This window comes from Porites lutea, chromosome 14 (assembly GCF_958299795.1).
Source record: "Porites lutea chromosome 14, jaPorLute2.1, whole genome shotgun sequence".
In the NCBI taxonomy this organism is placed as follows: Eukaryota; Metazoa; Cnidaria; class Anthozoa; order Scleractinia; family Poritidae; genus Porites; species Porites lutea.
In genome coordinates this window covers 10,574,003-10,594,600 of record NC_133214.1, presented here as the reverse complement: position 1 = coordinate 10,594,600, position 20,598 = coordinate 10,574,003, and the positions used below count along the sequence as shown (strand labels likewise).

Genomic DNA, 20,598 nt, shown 5'->3' with positions numbered 1-20,598 from the left:
TCGGATTGTGGTAATTTGTGAGATGCGAAATGATCCAATTAAGACTCCTGTAGTGTCTGTAATAAATGTTTTTTTTATGCACAGTATACTGATTGTCTTATTCTTTCCCTAGGAATATACTGAGAAATGACTCTATCAATTCAGATGCTCTGTATGTCAAAGGACTTTGTCTTTATTATCAGGTACATACCACCTATTAACCATGGGCGAGGTCATTACAGGGAAATCTCAGACCGAGGCCTTCATGTATTGACTGAGCGATAGCGAGGTCAACACATCAAGGCCTAGGTCTGAGATTTCCCTGCAATGACCAAACGGACGAGGTTAATAAGTTATTTCTTAAATGGCCTTTTCATTATGAACCTGAGCCTGCGATCAATTAAACCCAATTACTGGTCAGCAAATAGCTGTAACAAAAAAATCATCTCAATGATATGTACGCGATACAGTCATGTGACAGTAGTCAGGGGATGCCCTTTTTGACAGCTGCCAATTGACCATGACATGGATGTCTATAAGGACGTCCACTATCAACTTAAATACTTGGACACCTAGCTAGTAATGCCTGGTCATTGCAAGAAAATAATGTCCGCTTAGCAGCCATTCAGAGCGCGCGTACTATTGTAGCCATAAAATAATTAGCAATTATTTTATTCGGCTTTCGTAGGATATGAAGAATTCTGCAGATCGAGGAGGGTGTTATCCAACGAGGCGGCACTCTCCTCTATCTGCAGAGTTCTTCATACCCTACGAAAGCCGAATGAAATAATTCCAAGTTTAAAAACAAGCTAAAACATGCTAACTTTGGTCGATGTAAGTTCGTATCGATAATGCATCTTTATCGGGAAGTTTAGGAGAAAAAGGAAAGGTCTGTTCAGATCTGCAAATATACTCCAAATAGCAGATCTCGTCCATCTTCATGCTGTTCTTGCCATGTGTAGTCCATGACAATATTTCGCCGTGAAACAAGTAAAATGTTCCGCCGACTGTTCAGTCATTTTCAGTCAAAGCAACTGAACCTCGTCCCAAGGTTTTCTTGGTTAACGGTTCAATAACCTGCAACCAGGCTGCACTTTTGATGTCATTTTGACTTCATCGGTGCAATATGATAAAATTCTTGCCAAATTTGGTCAACAGTAGCTGGTTATGGAGAATTATGCGTGTGGTTTTAACCAATCAGAAACGGGTAAATATTTTGAATGAATAATAAAAAAGATTAATGTATTTCACAATTCAATGTTATATTCCCCAAATCTTTGATACCAACTCGCTAAGTTCCCTTTGTCAAGAAAGGTATTCGAACATGTAGAACGAAAAAACCTAGTCTCTCCGTACCTGCTGTTTAACCTCCTATCAGGTTACAACGGCCCCTTTTTTTCGTCCTGGCTGACAAAAAATCCATACATAGACTCTTGTTTAAAACCTTTCTACAACGGCCACTTTCTTTTGTCCCCAAGGTGGCCGTTGTAGAGGGGTTCAACTGTATTATTATGGCCTATAGTTATGACGTTTAAAATTACTGAAATGATTTTTTAAAGTACTGAAATTAATAAGAATTGTGGTGATCTTCTCTGCATTTACTTCTAAAATTACTGGTGAACACTAGCTTATTTACTACTTATGCCTTAGTTGTGTTATAAATTATTGCTGATCAACTCATGAAGCCAGTTAAGTTTGTTTTCCTTTAGCAAAAAAAAAAGAAAACTAGGAACTTTCTTTCTTAGAACCAGTCATTAAGTTTATTTTAAATTTCGAGTAATCCTTGCGGAAGTAAACCCACTTCCAAGCAATGCGGGCTAGTTTTTTTCTACTTTTTAGTCATAATAAAGTGTGCTCGTTTAAATAAAAGGACTTCAGTTAGTTTTAAAAAGATTTTGAGAGCCCTTTTTTACAATTCCGTTTCAGGATTTTGTTGATAAAGCTTACCAGCATTTTAACATAGTTCTAAGGAATGATCCTGACCATAAGAAAGCCAGAATTGCTTTGAAGGTACAGTATCGTTTGGTTTTTGTATTTGATAATCGGCAGCATATTCAAAAATTGATTACAAAACTCGAAGGAGAGTAGAAAGGTTATTCTTTTACTGTTAGGTCAGAACTATTAATAATTATACATGAAGACTTAAAATTCTATCTTTAAGTGACCATTGTCTAATCCGTTATCGAAAGGTTGCTGCTGAGGGTGGTTTCCAAGGCCCCTGAAAGCAGCTGAATAAACATTACACTATACAATACAATAGAAACTTTAATAACACTCCCTACAGAGGGCTTTTCAGTGACAATAATGATTAATTTACAAGGTAGTACATCAGAACGATAGTAAATCTACAAATTACAATGATACCGGCATTGGTTTATGTAAAGAGAGTAAGAAGACTAAAAAATAGTCGCTAGAAATTACAAGATCAATACTTTATGTAAAGAGTGAATGGGGAAGTTTGCAACGCAAAATTAAAACAGACCCCAAGATTATAAGCTTAGACCGACAAGAAGTTTACGCGTAAAATTAAGAACAGAGTTGCAAAGTTTAAAGGAATTGTCCAAACTGTTTCACAGGCTTACTATACGGTAATAGAATGTCCTTTATCCAGATCTCGATTTAAGTAAGGGGATTTGTAAAAGTAGAGAGCTTCTAGTCAAACGACCGCTCACTTCACCACGTGTTAGAAACCTCGATGAGAGGTAAGTGGGAGCGGAGCCAGTCATACTCTTGAAAGCAAGCAAGCAGTTCTTTCAGCAGCAGAGTAACGTGGTCAAGTTTTCTGGAACCACAGATAGCTGGAGCTTGATGAAACGAGCCGTGTCCGCTGCATTGGACCAGACGGAAGAGCAATAAAAAACTTACTAAACACCAAAGTGTTAGTTATTGTGGCTAAAGTCGATCTGTCAGACATGTGTTTAACACGACTGATTTGAGGTAAACTTGAGAAGCAGGAAGAAACAGTTTTAACGATATACTCGTAGTTCTTTTCCTAAGAAGGAGAAACGGATATCTGGGAGATTTTATAACCTTTGCCGACTTCCATAAACAATAAGCTTAGTTTTATCAGGATTCAGGAGAAGACGATTTTCGAAACACCAGTTTCGAATATGTAGGAGGTTAACGTTCAAATCAGCAACAGCCTTAGCCCAGTCGTGTACACTACAACGTTAAATCAATTCTTCCCCTCAGGGCGTATCTGAATTAATTTACAAATTCCTCAAAATTTCTCAACAATATTCTAAAATTACATGAAAAAAAATACAATCTAGTCTTAAAACACATAAAAAAATACTTAAATCTGAAATCAAATAATAAACGTAAATGCTATAAAATTTTCTCTGTCAACTCAGACCTCCTTTATGCTCTCCTTTTGAACTCGCTAAGTGACTGTTTCTAGTCTTTGAACTCAGGGCGTTATAGGTCTTAAGAGCCTGATAAAGGAAGAAAGGAACGTTGTACTGTCTTAGTGAAAAGGGATGACATTAATTTACTTACGTGTTCATTAAAGGACAGGCTCTAACCCAGATCTTTACATGATGAGACAGGTTTTACCTGCTCTTCCTAGTGATTGATACAGATGTTCATGAGCATGCGCGACCGCTGACTTGTCAAAGAGCACGCGACCAGTGACAGCGACCGTGCTGCGTAGTCATAGGAACCAAATTGTTCACTTTGAAAGCTTGCTTGAGATTGAAATGGTAGCAGGAACTTAGGAAATACCTTCGTTGTACAAAATCAGTAAAGATCTGTTGATTTAAAGTGGAGACTGATGCGCTGAACGAGGTGAAAGAGCAAGTTTCTCAAGGATGTCTGACACGAACATGGCTGCTTGTTGTTTGGCGCTCGAGTCGTGTCTTGAGTCCCCTTTAAGAACCGCAAAGTTTGGCATAGAATGCACTGCTGAAGCGTAGCTATTAAGCAAAATGTTCTTTATTTAGTGTTTGTCTGTAAATCGGATGTAAATCAGTTTCTCTATGCCGGAGAGGATTTTTCAAAGCAACAGTAAGAAGCAGTTTGGATACAATTTGGCGACGGTGTTTCGAAGAACCTATTGTTGAAGTATGTTATCGAGGGTTAAACTTACAAGTGCACACACCGTTCGCGGTAGGCCCACACTAAAATAACACTGTGTGTTTTCATAATGGCTGGTCCGCGAACTCAAAGAAAAACAAAGGTAGTTGTCAAGACATTCAAAGACCATGGACCTCACATCCTCGGAGACCCAGACAGTATTTGAGCGATTTTTCCAGCTTGAATACAGTGAAAGTTATTCTTGTAACATGCATTGTGTTGCCAGAATTTGGGCGTCGATAAAACCTGGAACATGGAACATCCCGGAACATTCCGGATCATTCCGGAACATCCCGGAACATCCCGGAGCATGAAAAAATTAAAATTTTTTTTAATGAAAAATTAATAATTAATTAAATAATAATAATAATAATAATAATGATAATAAATAATAATAAAAAGAACAATAGATAGAAAATCATTTTTGCAAAAATTTATAATAACAAAATAAATAACATAACATAAAAACGAAAAATAAAGAAACAAATAAACAAAGAAAGAAAAAGAAACTGGTATCACCTCCGAGGATGAGAAAACAATATTTTGTGGCAATGAATTTTTTGGGCGAGTGATGGTCCATTCAAATGACAGTAATGAGTGAAGGCTTGCTTCTAAATTCAAAATATTTTAAAATGGGTCGAGAGGAGAGGGTTTTCAAGCTTTCGTCACACAGCCACCTCTTGTTATCCATTTACGGCTTTGCGACTGTAATGAGAGCATAGGAGCTCGTCGCTTTGGACTTGGATAATTAAATTAAAGATTCGCATTCGCCGTGAATAGTTGCAGTGGCAGTGGTAGCGCAGCGGTAGTTTCTAACTGTTATTAGTTAGCCTGAATTTTAGCCGTCTCTCCGCAAACTCCTCTTGCGACTCGAGGAGACGTCTGAAATATCATGCTGACTGTAAACAGTATAGAAACTACTACGAATTTGAGTATTGTCCATTAAAATCCAAAGACAGGAGCCCCTATACTCTTCTTAAGTTCACAGAGCCGCCTAGTCTGTAAGTAATTCATGTCAACCTCAAGTGAAGCAAAGCACCTCAAGTAAGCAAATGTCGGTTATATATAAGGAGACTATATGTTGGCTTGAAATGAGCTACTTACCGACTTGGCTTGGCATGAAATACTGCACCGACATTTTAGACCATTGCAGAACCGTAAATTGATAACCCTCAAATGATTAACTCATGGCAAACAATTACAAGAGGTAGCTGTGTGAGGAACGCTTAAAAAAAAACCCTTCTCGCGACCCATTTTAATATATTTTGAATTTAGAAGCAAGCCTTCACTCATTACTGTCATTTGCATAAACCCTCACTTGCCCAACAAATTTTAATCGGTTGCGACAAAATATTGTTTTCTCATACTCAGAGAGGATACTTGTTTCTTTTTCTTGATTATTTCATTATTTTTTTTTATTTTTTGTTATTTTACGTTATTGTTAATTTTTACAAAAAAAAATTTGTTATTTCATTGTATTTTTTTTTCCTGAAAATTATTTTTATTTTTTCATGTTCCGGGATGTTCCGGAATGTTCCGGAATGTTCCGTGTTCCGGGTTTTATCGACGGCCCCAGAATTGAGGGGTATCACTACCGTATACCACTTGAAACACTCTTGGTTCTGAACTACAACTCATTCATTTTAACTGTGGGAATTATTGGTGTTGATTCTCATGCTAGAGATATATGTATGGTAACAGTCATAGTCAAGGTACGTGTGTATTCTTGGAAATACCATCCATGCATAACTTAGTACAATATTTTGAGAGTCTATATACCTTTAGGAATGAGGATATATTAGATTAAAGGTGTACATACTACCAACTTTGAAGTTGACCTTTGTTCAAGCGGTGTTGAGTACTGTAGTATATCGAATGTTAATACTAAACCTTGTAACCCACTGTAACCCCTTGTCACCACTTGTAACCCTTGTAACCCCTCTTCAACCCCTGTCACCCCTTGTAACCCCTTGTAACCCCCTGTAACCCCTTGTAACCCCCGTAACCCTTTGTCACCCCTTGTAACCCCTTCTCGCCCCCTATCACCCCTTTTAACCCCCTGTCACCCCTCGTAACTCTCTGTAACCCCCTATAACCCCCACTAACCCTTTGTCACCAACCGTAACCCCTGGTCAGCCCCTGTCACCCCTTGTAACCCCGTGTAACCCCCTGTAACCCCTTGTAACCCCCTGTAACCCTTTGTCACCCCCTGTCACCCCTTGTAACCCCCTGTAACCCGTTGTAACCCCCTGTAACCCTTTGTCACCCCCTGTCACCCGATGTAACCCCTTGTAACCCCCTGTAACCCCTTGTCACCCCCTGTCACCCCTTGTAACCCCCTGTAACCCTTTGTCACTCCTTGTAACCCCTTGTCACCCCTTGTAACCCCTTTTAACCCCCTGTCACCCCTTGTAACACCCTGTAACCCCTTGTCACCCCTTGTAACCCCCTGTAACCCTTTGTCACCCCTTGCAACCTCCTGTTACCTTTTGTAACCCATTGTCACCCCCTGTAACCCCTTGTCACCCTCTGTAACCCCCTGTAACCCCTTGTCACCCCTTGTAACCCCCTGTAACCCCTTGTCACCCCTTGTAACCCCTTGTAACGCCCTGTAACCCCTCGTAACCCCTTGTAACCCCCTGTAACCCTTTGTCACCCCCTGTCACCCCTTGTAAACCCTTCTAACCTCCTGTAACCCCTTGTCACCCCTTGAACCCCCCTGTAACCCCTTGTAACCCCCTGTAACCCTTTGTCACCCCTTGTAACCCCCTGTAACCCCTTCTCACCCCCTGTAACGGGTTTTATCGACGGCCCCAGAATTGAGGGGTAACCCCTTGTCACCCCTTGTAACCCCCTGTAACCCTTTATCACCCCTTGCAACCTCCTGTTACCTTTTGTAACCCATTGTCACCCCCTCTAACCCCTTGTCACCCTCTGTAACCCCCTGTAACCCCTTGTCACCCCTTGTAACCCCCTGTAACCCCTTGTCACCCCTTGTAACCCCTTGTAACGCCCTGTAACCCCTCGTAACCCCTTGTAACCCCCTGTAACCCTTTGTCACCCCCTGTCACCCCTTGTAAACCCTTCTAACCTCCTGTAACCCCTTGTCACCCCTTGAACCCCCCTGTAACCCCTTGTAACCCCCTGTAACCCTTTGTCACCCCTTGTAACCCCCTGTAACCCCTTGTCACCCCCTGTAACCCCTTGTAACCCCTCGTAACTACCTGTAACCCCTTGTAACCCTTTGTCACCTCCTGTCACCCCTTGTAACCCCCTGAAACCCCTCGTTACCCCCTGTAACCCCTTGTAACCCCCTGTAAGCCTTTGTCACCCCTTGTAACCCCTTGTAACTCCCTGTAACCTTTTGTAACCCCTTGTCACCCCCTGTCACCTCTTGTCCCCCCCTGTCACCCCTTGTAACCCCCTCTAACCCCTTGTCACCACTTGTCACCCCTTGTAACCCCTTGAAACCCCTTGTAACACCCTGTAACCCCTTGTAAGCCCCTGTAACCCCTGGTCACCCCTTGTAACCCCCTGTAACCCTTTGTCACCCCCTGTCACCCCTTGTAAACCCTTCTAACCTCCTGTAACCCCTTGTCACCCCTTGAACCCCCCTGTAACCCCTTGTAACCCCCTGTAACCCTTTGTCACCCCTTGTAACCCCCTGTAACCCCTTCTCACCCCCTTTAACCCCTTGTAACCCCTCGTAACTCCTTGTAACCCCTTGTCACCTCCTGTCACCCCTTGTAACCCCCTGAAACCCCTCGTTACCCCCTGTAACCCCTTGTAACCCCCTGTAAGCCTTTGTCACCCCTTGTAACCCCTTGTAACTCCCTGTAACCTTTTGTAACCCCTTGTCACCCCCTGTCACCTCTTGTCCCCCCCTGTCACCCCTTGTAACCCCCTGTAACCCCTTGTCACCACTTGTCTCCCCTTGTAACCCCTTGAAACCCCTTGTAACACCCTGTAACCCCTTGTAAGCCCCTGTAACCCCTGGTCACCCCTTGTAACCCCCAGTAACCTCTTGTAACCCCTTGTAACCCCTTGTCACCCCCTCTCACCCCTTGTAACTCCTTGTAACCCCCTGTAACCCCTTGTATCCCCTTGTCACCCCCTGTCACCCCTTTGTAACCCCTTGTAACCCCCTTAAACCCCTTGTAACCCCCTGTAACCCTTTGTCACCCCCTGTTACCCCTTGTAACCCCTTGTCACCCCTTATATTCCCCTGTAACCCCTCGTAACCCCCTGTAACCCTTTGTCACCCCTTGTAACCCCCTGTAACCCCTTCTCATCCCCTGTCACCTTTTGTAACCCCCTGTAACCCCTCGTAACACCCTGTAACCCGTTGTAAGCCCCTGTAACCCCTAGTCACCCCCTGTCACCCCGTGTAACCCCCTGTAACCCCCTGTAATTTTTTGTCACCCCCTGTCACCCCTTGTAACCTCCTGTAACCCCTTGTCACCCCCTGTAACCCCCTGTAACCCCTCGTAACCCCCTGTAACCCCTTGTAACCCCCTGTAAGCCTTTGTCACCCCTTGTAACTCCCTGTAACCTTTCGTAACCCCTTGTCACCCCCTGTCACCTCTTGTCTTCCCCCTGTCACCCCTTGTAACCCCCTGTAACCCCTTGTCACTCCCTGTCACCCCTTGTAACCCCCTGTAACCCCTTGTCACCCCCTGTAACCCCTCGTAACCCCTTGTAACCCCCTGTAACTTTTGTCACCCCCTGTCACCTCTTGTAACCTCCTGTAACCCCTTGTCACCCCCTGTAACCCCTCGTAACCCCCTGTAATCCCTCGTAACCCCCTGTAAGCCTTTGTCACCCCTTGTAACCCCTTAAAACTCCCTGTAACCTTTTGTAACCCCTTGTCACCCCCTGTCCCCTCTTGTCACCCCCTGTTACCCCTTGTAACTCGTTGTCACCCCTTGCATTCCCCTGTAACCCCTCGTAACCCCCTGTAACCCTTTGTAACCCCCTGTAACCCTTTGTCACCCCTTGTAACCCCCTGTAACCCCTTGTCACCCCCTGTCACCTTTTGTAACCCCTGTAACCCCTCGTAACACCCTGTAACCCGTTGTAAGCCCCTGTAACCCCTGGTCACCCCCTGTCACCCCGTGTAACCCCTTGTAACTCCTGTAGGATAGGATAGGATAGGATAGGATAAGTGCTTTATTATCAACAGAGCGCCTACAGACACATGTGTTTACAACGATAACAAAGATTTTAGTGCAATAATTACAGAGGTGTACATTTGTAAAATTTATACAACTATTAAACAAGGTTATATTTAACGCGTCTATCTCTTTCGCGGAAGCGATCATATACGTATTTAGCCACAATTTTTTGCGTTTTCTCTCCTTCCTTCATACTTATCAACGTTGTAAAGGCAGAGCTTGGAGTCATAGAGTCAAGAATAAGATTAGTTTCCTTTTTTAGCGTATTGAACAGCTCTCTCCTAGGATCCCTATAGGCTATGCAATTCATCAAAAAATGCTCCTCGTCTTCTAATCCAGTTTTACATAATGGACAGATTCTTTGGTCTGGTGGTTGATAGGGTTTAACGTATCGTCCAGTTTCAATTACTAGTTTGTGGTTGCTTAATCTTAGCTTTGTGATTGCTACTCTATGATTGATGTTTCTTACATTTGTGAGGTAATTTTCGTGGTCATGGGTAAGTTTAAATTTACTAAATTTTCCTCTAACTTTTTGTCACCCCCTGTCACCCCTTGTAACCTCCTGTAACCCCTTGTCACCCCCTGTAACCCCTTGTAACCCCCTGTAACCCCTCGTAACCCCCTGTAACCCCTTGTAACCCCCTGTAAGCCTTTGTCACCCCTTGTAACTCCCCGTAACCTTTCGTAACCCCTTGTCACCCCCTGTCACCTCTTGTCCCCCCCTGTCACCCCTTGTAACCCCCTGTAACCCCTTGTCACTCCCTGTAACCCCTTGTCACCCCCTGTCACCCCTTGCAACCCCTCGTAAGCCCTTGTAACCCCTGTAACCCCCTGTAAACCTTTGTCACCCCTTGTAACCCCTTATAACTCCCTGTAACCTTTTGTAACCCCTTGTCACCCCCTGTCACCTCTTGTCCCCCCCCCTGTCACCCCTTGTAACCCCCTGTAACCCCTTGCCACCCCTTGTAACCCCTGGAAACCCCTAGCAACCTCTTGTAACCCCCTGTAACACCCTGTAACCCCTTCGAAGCCCCTGTAACCCCTGGTCACCCCTTGTAACCCCTTGTAACCCCCTGTAACCTCTTGTTCCCTTTGTAACCCCCTGTAACCCCTGATAACCCCCTGTAACCCCTTGTGACCCCCGGTAACCCCTTGTCACCCCCTATCACCCCTTAAAACCCCTTTTAACCCCCTGTAACCCCTCGTAACCCCCTGTAACCCCTTGTAACCCCCTGTCACCCTTTGTAACCCCCTGTAACCCCTCGTAACCCCCTGTAACCCCTTGTTACCCCCTGAAAGCCTTTGTCACACCTTGTAACCCCTTGTAACTCCCTGTAACCTTTTGTAACCCCTTGTAACCCCCTGTCATCCTTTGTAACCCCCTGTAACCCCTCGTTACCCCCTGTAACCCCTTGTAACCCCCTGTCACCCCTTGTAACCCCTTGTAACCTCCTGTAACCTCTTGTAACCCCTTGTCACCCCCTGTCACCCTTTGTAACCTCCTGTAACCCCTCGTAACCCCCTGTAACCCCTTGGTACCCCCTGTAAGCCTTTGTCACCCCTTGTAACCCCTTGTAATTCCATGTAACCTTTTGTAACCCCTTGTAACCCCCTGTAACCCCTTGTCACCTCCTGTCACCCCTTGTAACCCCCTGTAACCCCTTGTCACCCTTTGTCACTCCTTGAAACCCCTTGCAACCTCTTGTAACCCCTCGTAACACCCTGTAACCCTTTGTAACCCCTTGTAACCCCCTGTAACCCCATGTAACCCCCTTTTACTTTTTGTCACCCCTTGTAACCTCCTGTAACCTCTTGTAACCCCTTGTCACCCCCTGTCACCCTTTGCAACCCCCTGTAACCTCTCGTAACCCCCTGTAACCCCTTGTAACCCCCTGTAAGCCTTTGTCACCCCTTGTAACCCCTTGTAACTCTCTGTAACCTTTTGTAACCCCTTGTCATCCCTTGTCACCTCTTGTCCCCCCCTGTCACCCCTTGTAACCCCCTGTAACCCCTTGTCACCACCTGTCACCCCTTGTAACCCCCTGTAACCCCTTGTCACCCCCTGTCACTCCTTCAAACCGCTTGTAACCCCTTGTAAGCCCCTGTAACCCCTGGTCACCCCCTGTAACCCTTCGTAACCCCCCTGTAACCCCTTGTAACCCTATGTAACCCCTTGTCACCCCTCGTAACCCCTTGCAACCCCCTGTATTTTTTTGTCGTCCCCTGCCACCCCTTGTCACCCCTTGTCCCCCCCTGTCACCCCTTGTAAGCCCCTGTAACCCCTTGTCACCTCCTGTCACCCCTTGTCCCCCCTGTCACCCCTTGTAACCCCCTGTAACCCCTTGTCACTCCCTGTCACCCCTTGTAACCCCCTGTAACCCCTTGTCACCCCCTGTCACACCTTGCAACCCCTCGTAACCCCTTGTAACCCCCTGCAACTTTTGTCACCCCCTGTCACCTCTTGTAACCTCCTGTAACCCCTTGTCACCCCCGGTAACCCCTTGTAACCCCCTGTAATCCCTCGTAACCCCCTGTAACCCCCTGTAAACCTTTGTCACCCCTTTTAACCCCTTATAACTCCCTGTAACCTTTTGTAACCCCTTGTCACCCCCTGTCACCTCTTGTCCCCCCCTGTCACCCCTTGTAACCCCCTGTAACCCCTTCGCCACCCCTTGTAACCCCTGGAAACCCTTAGCAACCTCTTGTAACCCCCTGTAACACCCTATAACCCCTTCGAAGCCCCTGTAACCCCTGGTCACCCCTTGTAACCCCTTGTAACCCCCTGTAACCTCTTGTAACCCCTTGTAACCCCCTGTCACCCTTTGTAACCCCCTGTAACCCCTCGTAACCCCCTGTAACCCCTTGTAACCCCCTGTAAGCCTTTTTCACCCCTTGTAACTCCCTGTAACCTTTTGTAACCCCCTGTAACCCCTTGCCACTCCTTGTAACCCCTGGAAACCCTACAGCAACCTCTTGTAACCCCCTGTAACCCCTTCGAAGCCCCTGTAACCCCTGGTCACCCCTTGTAACCCCCTGTAACCTCTTGTAACCCCCTGTAACCCCTTGTAACCCCCTGTCACCCTTTGTAACCCCCTGTAACCCCTCGTAACCCCCTGTAACCCCTTGTGACCCCCGGTAACCCCTTGTCACCCCCTATCACCCCTTGTAACCCCTTTTAACCCCCTGTAACCCCTCGTAACCCCTTGTAACCCCCTGTCACCCTTTGTAACCCCCTGTAACCCCTCGTAACCCCCTGTAAGCCTTTGTCACCCCTTGTAACCCCTTGTAACTCCCTGTAACCTTTTGTAACCCCTTGTAACCCCCTGTCATCCTTTGTAACCCTCTGTAACCCCTCGTTACCCCGCTGTAACCCCTTGTAACCCCCTGTAACCCCTTGTAACCCCCTGTCACCCCTTGTAACCCCTTGTAACCTCCTGTAACCTCTTGTAGCCCCTTGTCACCCCCTGTCACCCTTTTAACCTCCTGTAACCCCTCGTAACCCCCTGTAACCCCTTGGTACCCCCTGTAAGCCTTTATCACCCCTTGTAACCCCTTGTAATTCCATGTAACCTTTTGTAACCCCTTGTCACCCCCTGTCACCTCTTGTAACCCCCTGTAACCCCTTGTAACCCCCTGTCACCCTTTGTAACCCCCTGTAACCCCTCGTAACCCCCTGTAACCCCTTGTGACCCCCGGTAACCCCTTGTCACCCCCTATCACCCCTTGTAACCCCTTTTAACCCCCTGTAACCCCTCGTAACCCCTTGTAACCCCCTGTCACCCTTTTTAACCCCCTGTAACCCCTCGTAACCCCCTGTAACCTTTTGTAACCCCTTGTAACCCCCTGTCATCCTTTGTAACCCACTGTAACCCCTCGTTACCCCGCTGTAACCCCTTGTAACCCCCTGTAACCCCTTGTAACCCCCTGTCACCCCTTGTAACCCCTTGTAACCTCCTGTAACCTCTTGTAACCCCTTGTCACCCCCTGTCACCCTTTTAACCTCGTGTAACCCCTCGTAACCCCCTGTAACCCCTTGGTACCCCCTGTAAGCCTTTATCACCCCTTGTAACCCCTTGTAATTCCATGTAACCTTTTGTAACCCCTTGTCACCCCCTGTCACCTCTTGTCCCCCCCTGTCACCCCTTGTAACCCCCTGTAACCCCTTGTCACCTCCTGTCACCCCTTGTAACCCCCTGTAACCCCTTGTCACCCTTTGTCACTCCTTGAAACCCCTTGCAACCTCTTGTAACCCCTCGTAACACCCTGTAACCCTTTGTCACCCCTCGTAACCCCCTGTAACCCCATGTAACCCCCTTTAACTTTTTGTCACCCCTTGTAACCTCCTGTAACCTCTTGTAACCCCTTGTCACCCCCTGTCACCCTCGTAACCCCCTGTAACCCCTCGTAACCCCCTGTAACCTCTTGTAACCCCCTGTAAGCCTTTGTCACCTCTTGTAACCCCTTGTAACTCTCTGTAACCTTTTGTAACCCCTTGTCACCCCCTGTCACCTCTTGTCCCTCCCTTTCACCCCTTGTAACCCCCTGTAACCCCTTGTCACCACCTGTCACCCCTTGTAACCCCCTGTAACCCCTTGTCACCCCCTGTCACTCCTTGAAACCGCTTGCAACCTCTTGTAAGCCCCTGTAACCCCTGGTCACCCCCTGTAACCCCTCGTAACCCCCCTGTAACCCCTTGTAACCCTTTGTAACCCCTTGTCACTCCTCGTAACCCCTTTCAACCCCCTGTATTTTTTTTGTCGTCCCCTGCCACCCCTTGTAACCCCTTGTAACCTCCTGTAACCCCTTGTCACCCCCTGTCACCCCTTGTAACCCTTTGTAACCCCTCGTAACCCCCTGTAACCCCTTGTAACCCTCTGTAAGCCTTTGTCACCCCTTGTAACCCCTTGTAACTCCCTGTTACCTTTTGTAACCCCTTGTCACCCCCTGTCACCTCTTGTCCCTCCTTCTCACCCCTTGTAACCCCCTGTAACCCCTTGTCACCACCTGTCACCCCTTGTAACCCCCAGTAACCCCTTGTCACCCCCTGTCACTCCTTGAAACCCCTTGCAACCTCTTGTAACCCCTCGTAACACCCTGTAACCCCTTGTAAGCCCCTGTAACCCCTGGTCACCCCCTGTCACCCCGTGTAACCCCTTGTAACCCCCTGTAACCTCTTGTAACCCCTTGTAACCCCTGTATTGCCATGTGATAGATCGTGAAAATAAATCGTGAAAAAACGATTTTTGACGTTTTATATAGCAAACAAGCCTTTCTGAACAACGAAAACGTCGGTTTCAAAAACCCACAAAATTGGCATTTTTCCAAAGGGGTTAGTCCATGGTTTTGTCAAAAATTTGTAATTTTCTTAACGTTTTGTTTTATGCAAAATACACCCAGAGAAAGTATTTGGTGACGTTCTCGTTAGAAAACAAGCCTTTCTAGACAATATAAACATGTATTTAAAAAGAAGGCAAAATTGTCATTTTTGGAAAGGGGATAGTCCATGATTTTGGTCAAAAAGTTGAAGTTTTTTCATCTTTTGTGTTTATCAAAATTAGATCGAGAAAAAGTGTTTGCTGACGTTCTAGATAAAAAAGAAGCCTTTAAAGACTATAAAAACAACTGTTTACGAAAAACGCAAAATTAGAATTTTTCCAAACAGTGCTGTGCTATAGCAGTTTATGCAATGTGTTCCTCTGTTATTAATCCATGTGGATGCTGGACGTCAGGAACTTTATCTGCCCTTGCGAGTAATGGGAATACACAGCACAATGTGATGGGTGTGAAAAGACATATTATGCCAGTTGATCTTTCTGAAGGCTAGAGTATCAGTGGAGCTGAGATAAACCTTACTGTTTGCGCTGTAAGCAATGGTATCCCATGTTGCAATTTGTGCTGAAGATGTGCATTTCAAAACATTGTCATGAAGTGACAGGATTTTTGTCGTGGTTTGGAACATACTGTATAAGCTGTGTAGTTCAGCAAAGAAGTAGAGTAAAGGATTTATCTTTTCTTGTGGGATATGATGAAAGTTGGTTAGGTGAAATAAGACTTGTTAAAAGTATCAAAGGCATACAGCCATTAGTTGAAGAATTTGTAAAATTAAACAAAGTAAGTTACATTGTCAAAAGCTACTATATGAAATGCACCCTATATTATGCTCATGCGAAATTGAAAGCAGTGAAAGGAAAAAGATTGCGAAGAAACATTCATTGAGTTCATTTGTTTTAGTTCATTTGAGTATTGTGAGATGGAACCTCTTTGGAAGAAACATTTACTTACAAGTAGAAAAGAAAATGGGCAGATCGGGGTATAGATTTGGCATTGAACAGTATAAAAATAAGATAAGAAAAGGTCCCTGTTATATATGTTGTGTTTGTAATCGATTACTTTGTAAGATATCAGTTCACATTTTTGGCAAAAGTAAATATTCGTGTCAACATTTTTCAGTGTCCAGTCTTCATTTGATGGGAAACAGTATGTTTGTAAAACATGTCACTTAATACAGACATTTTCTATCAACACCTCAGTGCCACTATTAACAGAGTTTAACCCCACGTAGAAACCCAGCAACTACCTCATAAACTACACTCATCATCTTAGCAATCAACTTCCAATATAACTCCACGCCTACTACTTCACACATCTCAACTAACCCCTCAAATATTTAATACCACTGCACTACCCACATATCCCTCATACACATAACAAACTTCTCAGACGCTTAGCAGAACCACGCCCAAATATACGCTCCCACAGCGTCTTGTTCATAATCTCCTGTTGCATGTATGGCCATTAATACTACAGTCGGGACCTGGCTAAAACGACTTCTCGCTCGACACCAGGGTGGCCCATCTCAGTTGTGTAGCTCCCGCTAAATGAATTCTTTAAATTTGGGGGTAGGCCTTATTGAGTTCGATTCCTGGTCTTCTGCAACAGAATTCCATCTGCGAAGTTGCGAAGGTTATTCCATTTTCCCATATAGCAGGACAGTGTATTACTCCTGCTCGTTTGTTGTACAGCGTGACTTTTGAAATAATTGGGTCTTCTCTCTGGGCTTGTTGGATTTGTCCTGTCGTTACTTGCTTTAAGGTCAGGTCTGTAACAATGGGTTCTTTGCTGCCAATATCCATATTCGCTGAAATTGCAGCTACCCATGGCGTCCCTTCTTCTATCTGTTGTGTTACTGTTCGACAATTTATGGTTGCATTGATTTCCTCCTTTTCCATTACTGCCGTACACCTTACTTTTTGGAATCCTTTGGTAGGCAGGAAAGAAAGTGTGGGCATGTCTGTGTTCGGAAATTAAGATCTGCGAATTCAGCCACACAACCATCTCCATCGTCAGATAGTTTCGTGGTCGTTTTAGGTCATTTCTGACAGGCGTGAAAACAGCAAATTTGACCACCCAATTTTTTGAAAACAAAATGTCTCCGCTGGTATTTACCCTAACACAGAACGTTTAATATATCTGGTTTTAAACGCTGTAAAGTGCACTTTCGAAAATAAAATACATTTGCCCTCTAGAAGCCCAGAATATTTCAGTAATATTTTTTTGAATAAATTTATAAGTTATACATTCTCATAATGTTAGCGGGCATGCAGATGTAAAATGTAACTGTGCAATAACATCGCTTGGATTGTGCTAAAAGCCTCAAATACAAAGATATATTTTCCTATCCAGCAGAACAGACAACCAATCCGCTAAAATATTACACAATGCAGAATATAGATTGAAACGTTATGGCACCTCGATTTTTGCGTTTATTTACAAGCTGATACCGCGAAAAGCTTCTTAGGGCCTGTGTACATGAAGGTGTGGGACCCCAGGTAGGTGAGGTAACCCGTTTAGGAGGGATAACCGGCCTGTTCATATAATCTCTCATTTTAATTTGATCACGTTTACATGTTAGGTGGGGTAACCTGCCACATGTTACCTCACCTACCTGGGGTCCCCCACCTTCATGTAAACAGGCCCTAAATTACATGGAAATGCATCTTCCGTCAGAATTCGTCGACAAAACTGTGCGCTCCATTCTAAGGTTTATGTTTCTCTTTTTTTTTCTAGAAAGCTAAACGTCTGCAAGCCAAGAAGCAGGAAGGAAATGACACTTTCTCTTGTGGGAAATATCAGGAAGCCTACGATATCTATACTGAAGCATTAACTATTGATGCCCACAATAATTCAACAAACGCTAAACTTTACTACAACAGATCACTAGTCGGTTCAAAGGTATATTTCTGAAACCTTGTTAATATATATATATATATATATATATATATATACATCAGAGGCACACAATATACGTGTTGCACACAAACCGATAACCACTTTACGGCGACTGCTTACGAATGTCAAGGACAAAGACAAACCGGAGGACAGAGAGGGAGCAGTATACAAGATCAAATGCTGCGACTTCCAGGCTTCTTACATTGGTGAAACCGGCAGAAACCTAAGCATGCGACTGACCGAACACAAACGCGCGACGAGGAATGGTGACGTCAACAATGACATTGCTTAGCACCATTTAAAGACGAAACATCAAATTGACTGGGACTCTGCGACATGTATAACGTATTCTACAGACTACCATTAACGTCTTACTTTAGAAAGCTGGTTTACTAACTTAGAACAAACGCCACTGAATCGTAGCCAACAGTTACCAGCGCCGTACAAACGACTTATTGACGAGATAGAGCAAAACTAACTACGAGAGAACGACTGGAGAACTGACAATTTGGCTAACAATAGACGACTGTTTAACTGTGACAATAGACGGATCGAAACGCACCAATTACTGATCACGAGTCTTCATAGCCAATAACATCAAGGCTTAACTGACAGAGGACCAATAACATCGCGACGTAATTGACCAATAATCAGACCAATAACCAGAGTATAATACCATCAACTGACGTGATACAACTCACTTTGACTCTGAAGATGACTACCGCTCAGGCTGTCGAAACGTCAGTCACTGTCAACAACAACAGTCCTATTCAGGACTACGTTCACCCAGACGATCAAAGTCAAGCTATTTTTGAAATGACTCCTGGGTTCAAACCTTTCACAAATATATATATATATTTAACAATTATTCCACGAGTGCGCTGTGGATATGAGATACTAGATAGCCAACGAGGCGCGTAGCACCGAGTTGGCTATAATCATCTCCTATCCAATTAGCGAGTGGAATAATTGTTTTATTAAAAACGCCCACAAAGTATCGAGAATTCTCTCCGACTTATTTGTAAAAACAACCGATTTTCAGCTGATTTTTAATTTTGAGCAGACGCGTGCAGCTGAATAACAGACAACCGTGTCACTTTCTGGCAAAAAGAAAATTACATCATCCCTCTTACAATTTTTTATATAAATTTTTCTTAAAAGAGAATTTAAAAAATCATGGACTTTCGGTGACAAGGCTTCTTTACTCAGTCTACGTCACGTCAACTCATCCTTTCCTTTAGTTTCTGGCCCTTGGTTTTGGGAAACGGATTAAATTGGAATAATGTGGCGCGTTGAATTTTGCTGACATCTTCCTTGGATCCTTGGATCCTTGGATCTTTAATATACGAAAGAACAAAGGAAGCCAGCCCTACTTAAAATCATTAAGTAAAAGCATTGAGAATGTTTCGAATTGCTCTTTTTTCCGTCCCTTTGTTCAAATATTCACCCATTCTGAACGACTGGAATGTGAAGTAATGAACATTTTCAGCACTTCCCTTTTTAGACCGTGCCGCTTTTTATATAATGTAGTGTAAAAAAAACACTTGTTTTCTATTTTCATGTTTTACAGGCGTTGATTTATCTTTGCATAAACTTGTGTTTCAGCTCAACAGATTAGAGGAAGCCATCAACGACTGTACTCAAGCAATTGAGTTGGACCCTACATACCTAAAGGCTTACATCAAACGGGCTCGATGGTTAGTGGTCCTCCCTTCCTAACAAAAGTGTGTTTATTATTATTTTAACTGATTTCTTTTTGATCTGGGTAAATGCATCAGCGAGCGTTTAATAAATGTTATTTGAGAAATTGTTACGATTTTTATAGATTACTTAAACTGTTTGATAGACACATAGATAATTAATAACCTTTATGTTACCTTTAGTTATTGTGCCAATACGTAGTATTTTTAGTGCAAGGCTAATTGGGCCGAGCTAAATACCGTAAATGATCAAATTGGCGCCCCCCCTCTCTCAGTAATAAACACCCTCTGTCTAATAGACGCCCACCATGACAAATTACTACTTACTAGCAAATAGCAGACAGGAGCGAAAGGGAACAAAAGAGGAGCAAAGTGGAACATTTTTCAACAAAGGCTTACTGGCATAATGGATTCAAGTTTACTATTCGCGCCATAACCTACCCTGGTTTAACTGAAAGTTTGAGGAGACAGACAAGGAAAAAGCAAAGGTGTCTCAGACTGGAATTTGTTCACATTAGCCAGGAAACAATTACACAAGAATTTGAGTAGGTCCAGAAACAATTATCTTTCTGACCTTCTCGACGACTTCTTAAAGCAAAACTCGAAGGCTTTCTGTTCACACATAAAAAAAAACTAGGAAAGGAGGGCAGAGATATTCAAGACCTTAAAGTTGGAAATGAAGTGTTTACTGAGCCGAGTACTAAGGCTTAAGTGCTACACAGCCAATTCTCCAGTGTTTTTAACAACGAAGAAACAGAGAATATCCCAGACCCTGGCAAAAATCCTTTTCCGACTATTGGAACAATAACTATCACTACCTCTGGAATCGAAAAGTAACTTAGAGGGTTGAAAGCTGACAAAGCTTATGGCCCAGATGGAATTCTCCCCTGGTTTTTAAAGGAGAATAACCATGAAATATCAGAGTTTCTTACTTATATCTATCAAGACTGTATCAATACCGGAACTGTGCCCAGCCAATGGAAACATGCCAACCTATGTTTCCAACGTATGTGGCATTCACAAGAAAGGAAAGAAATCGGATCCATCAAACTATAGGCCCGTATCACTTACTTGCATCGCTTCAAAAGTACTGTGCAGAGCTATGTTATGAATCACCTCTGTCACCTGTCGCAATATGGAATGCTCACTGATTACCAACATGGCTTTAGGGCGAAACGATCAACAGAAACACATCCCATATGTACCATTCAAGACAGAGCAAGTACTATTCAATCTAACAAAACAATTCACGCCGCAATCGTTGACTTTTCAAAAGCGTTTGACAAAGTTCCTCGTCGTCGTCTGTTGACGAAACTTGGGTATTACGGAATTCGTGGCTCACTACTAAACTGGTTCGAATCGTTTCTATCACAGCGCACCCAATCAGTAGTAATTGAGGGGGCATCATCTGCTCCTGTAGCCACGACATCCGGACGGTCTTA

The 20,598-nt window shown here is 44.3% G+C and overlaps 1 protein-coding gene across 1 annotated transcript in view; it reads left to right on the top strand.

Annotated features, from left to right (window-relative positions):
- LOC140923904 (dnaJ homolog subfamily C member 7-like) overlaps positions 1 to 20,598 on the top strand; it is a 55,776-nt gene that overhangs the window by 22,083 nt on the left and 13,095 nt on the right. The window contains exons 7-10 of the mRNA XM_073373925.1: positions 113 to 182; positions 1,906 to 1,989; positions 17,295 to 17,459; positions 19,062 to 19,153. Of these exons, the coding sequence (XP_073230026.1) occupies positions 113 to 182; positions 1,906 to 1,989; positions 17,295 to 17,459; positions 19,062 to 19,153 (411 nt within the window). The remainder of the gene's footprint in view (positions 1 to 112; positions 183 to 1,905; positions 1,990 to 17,294; positions 17,460 to 19,061; positions 19,154 to 20,598) is intronic.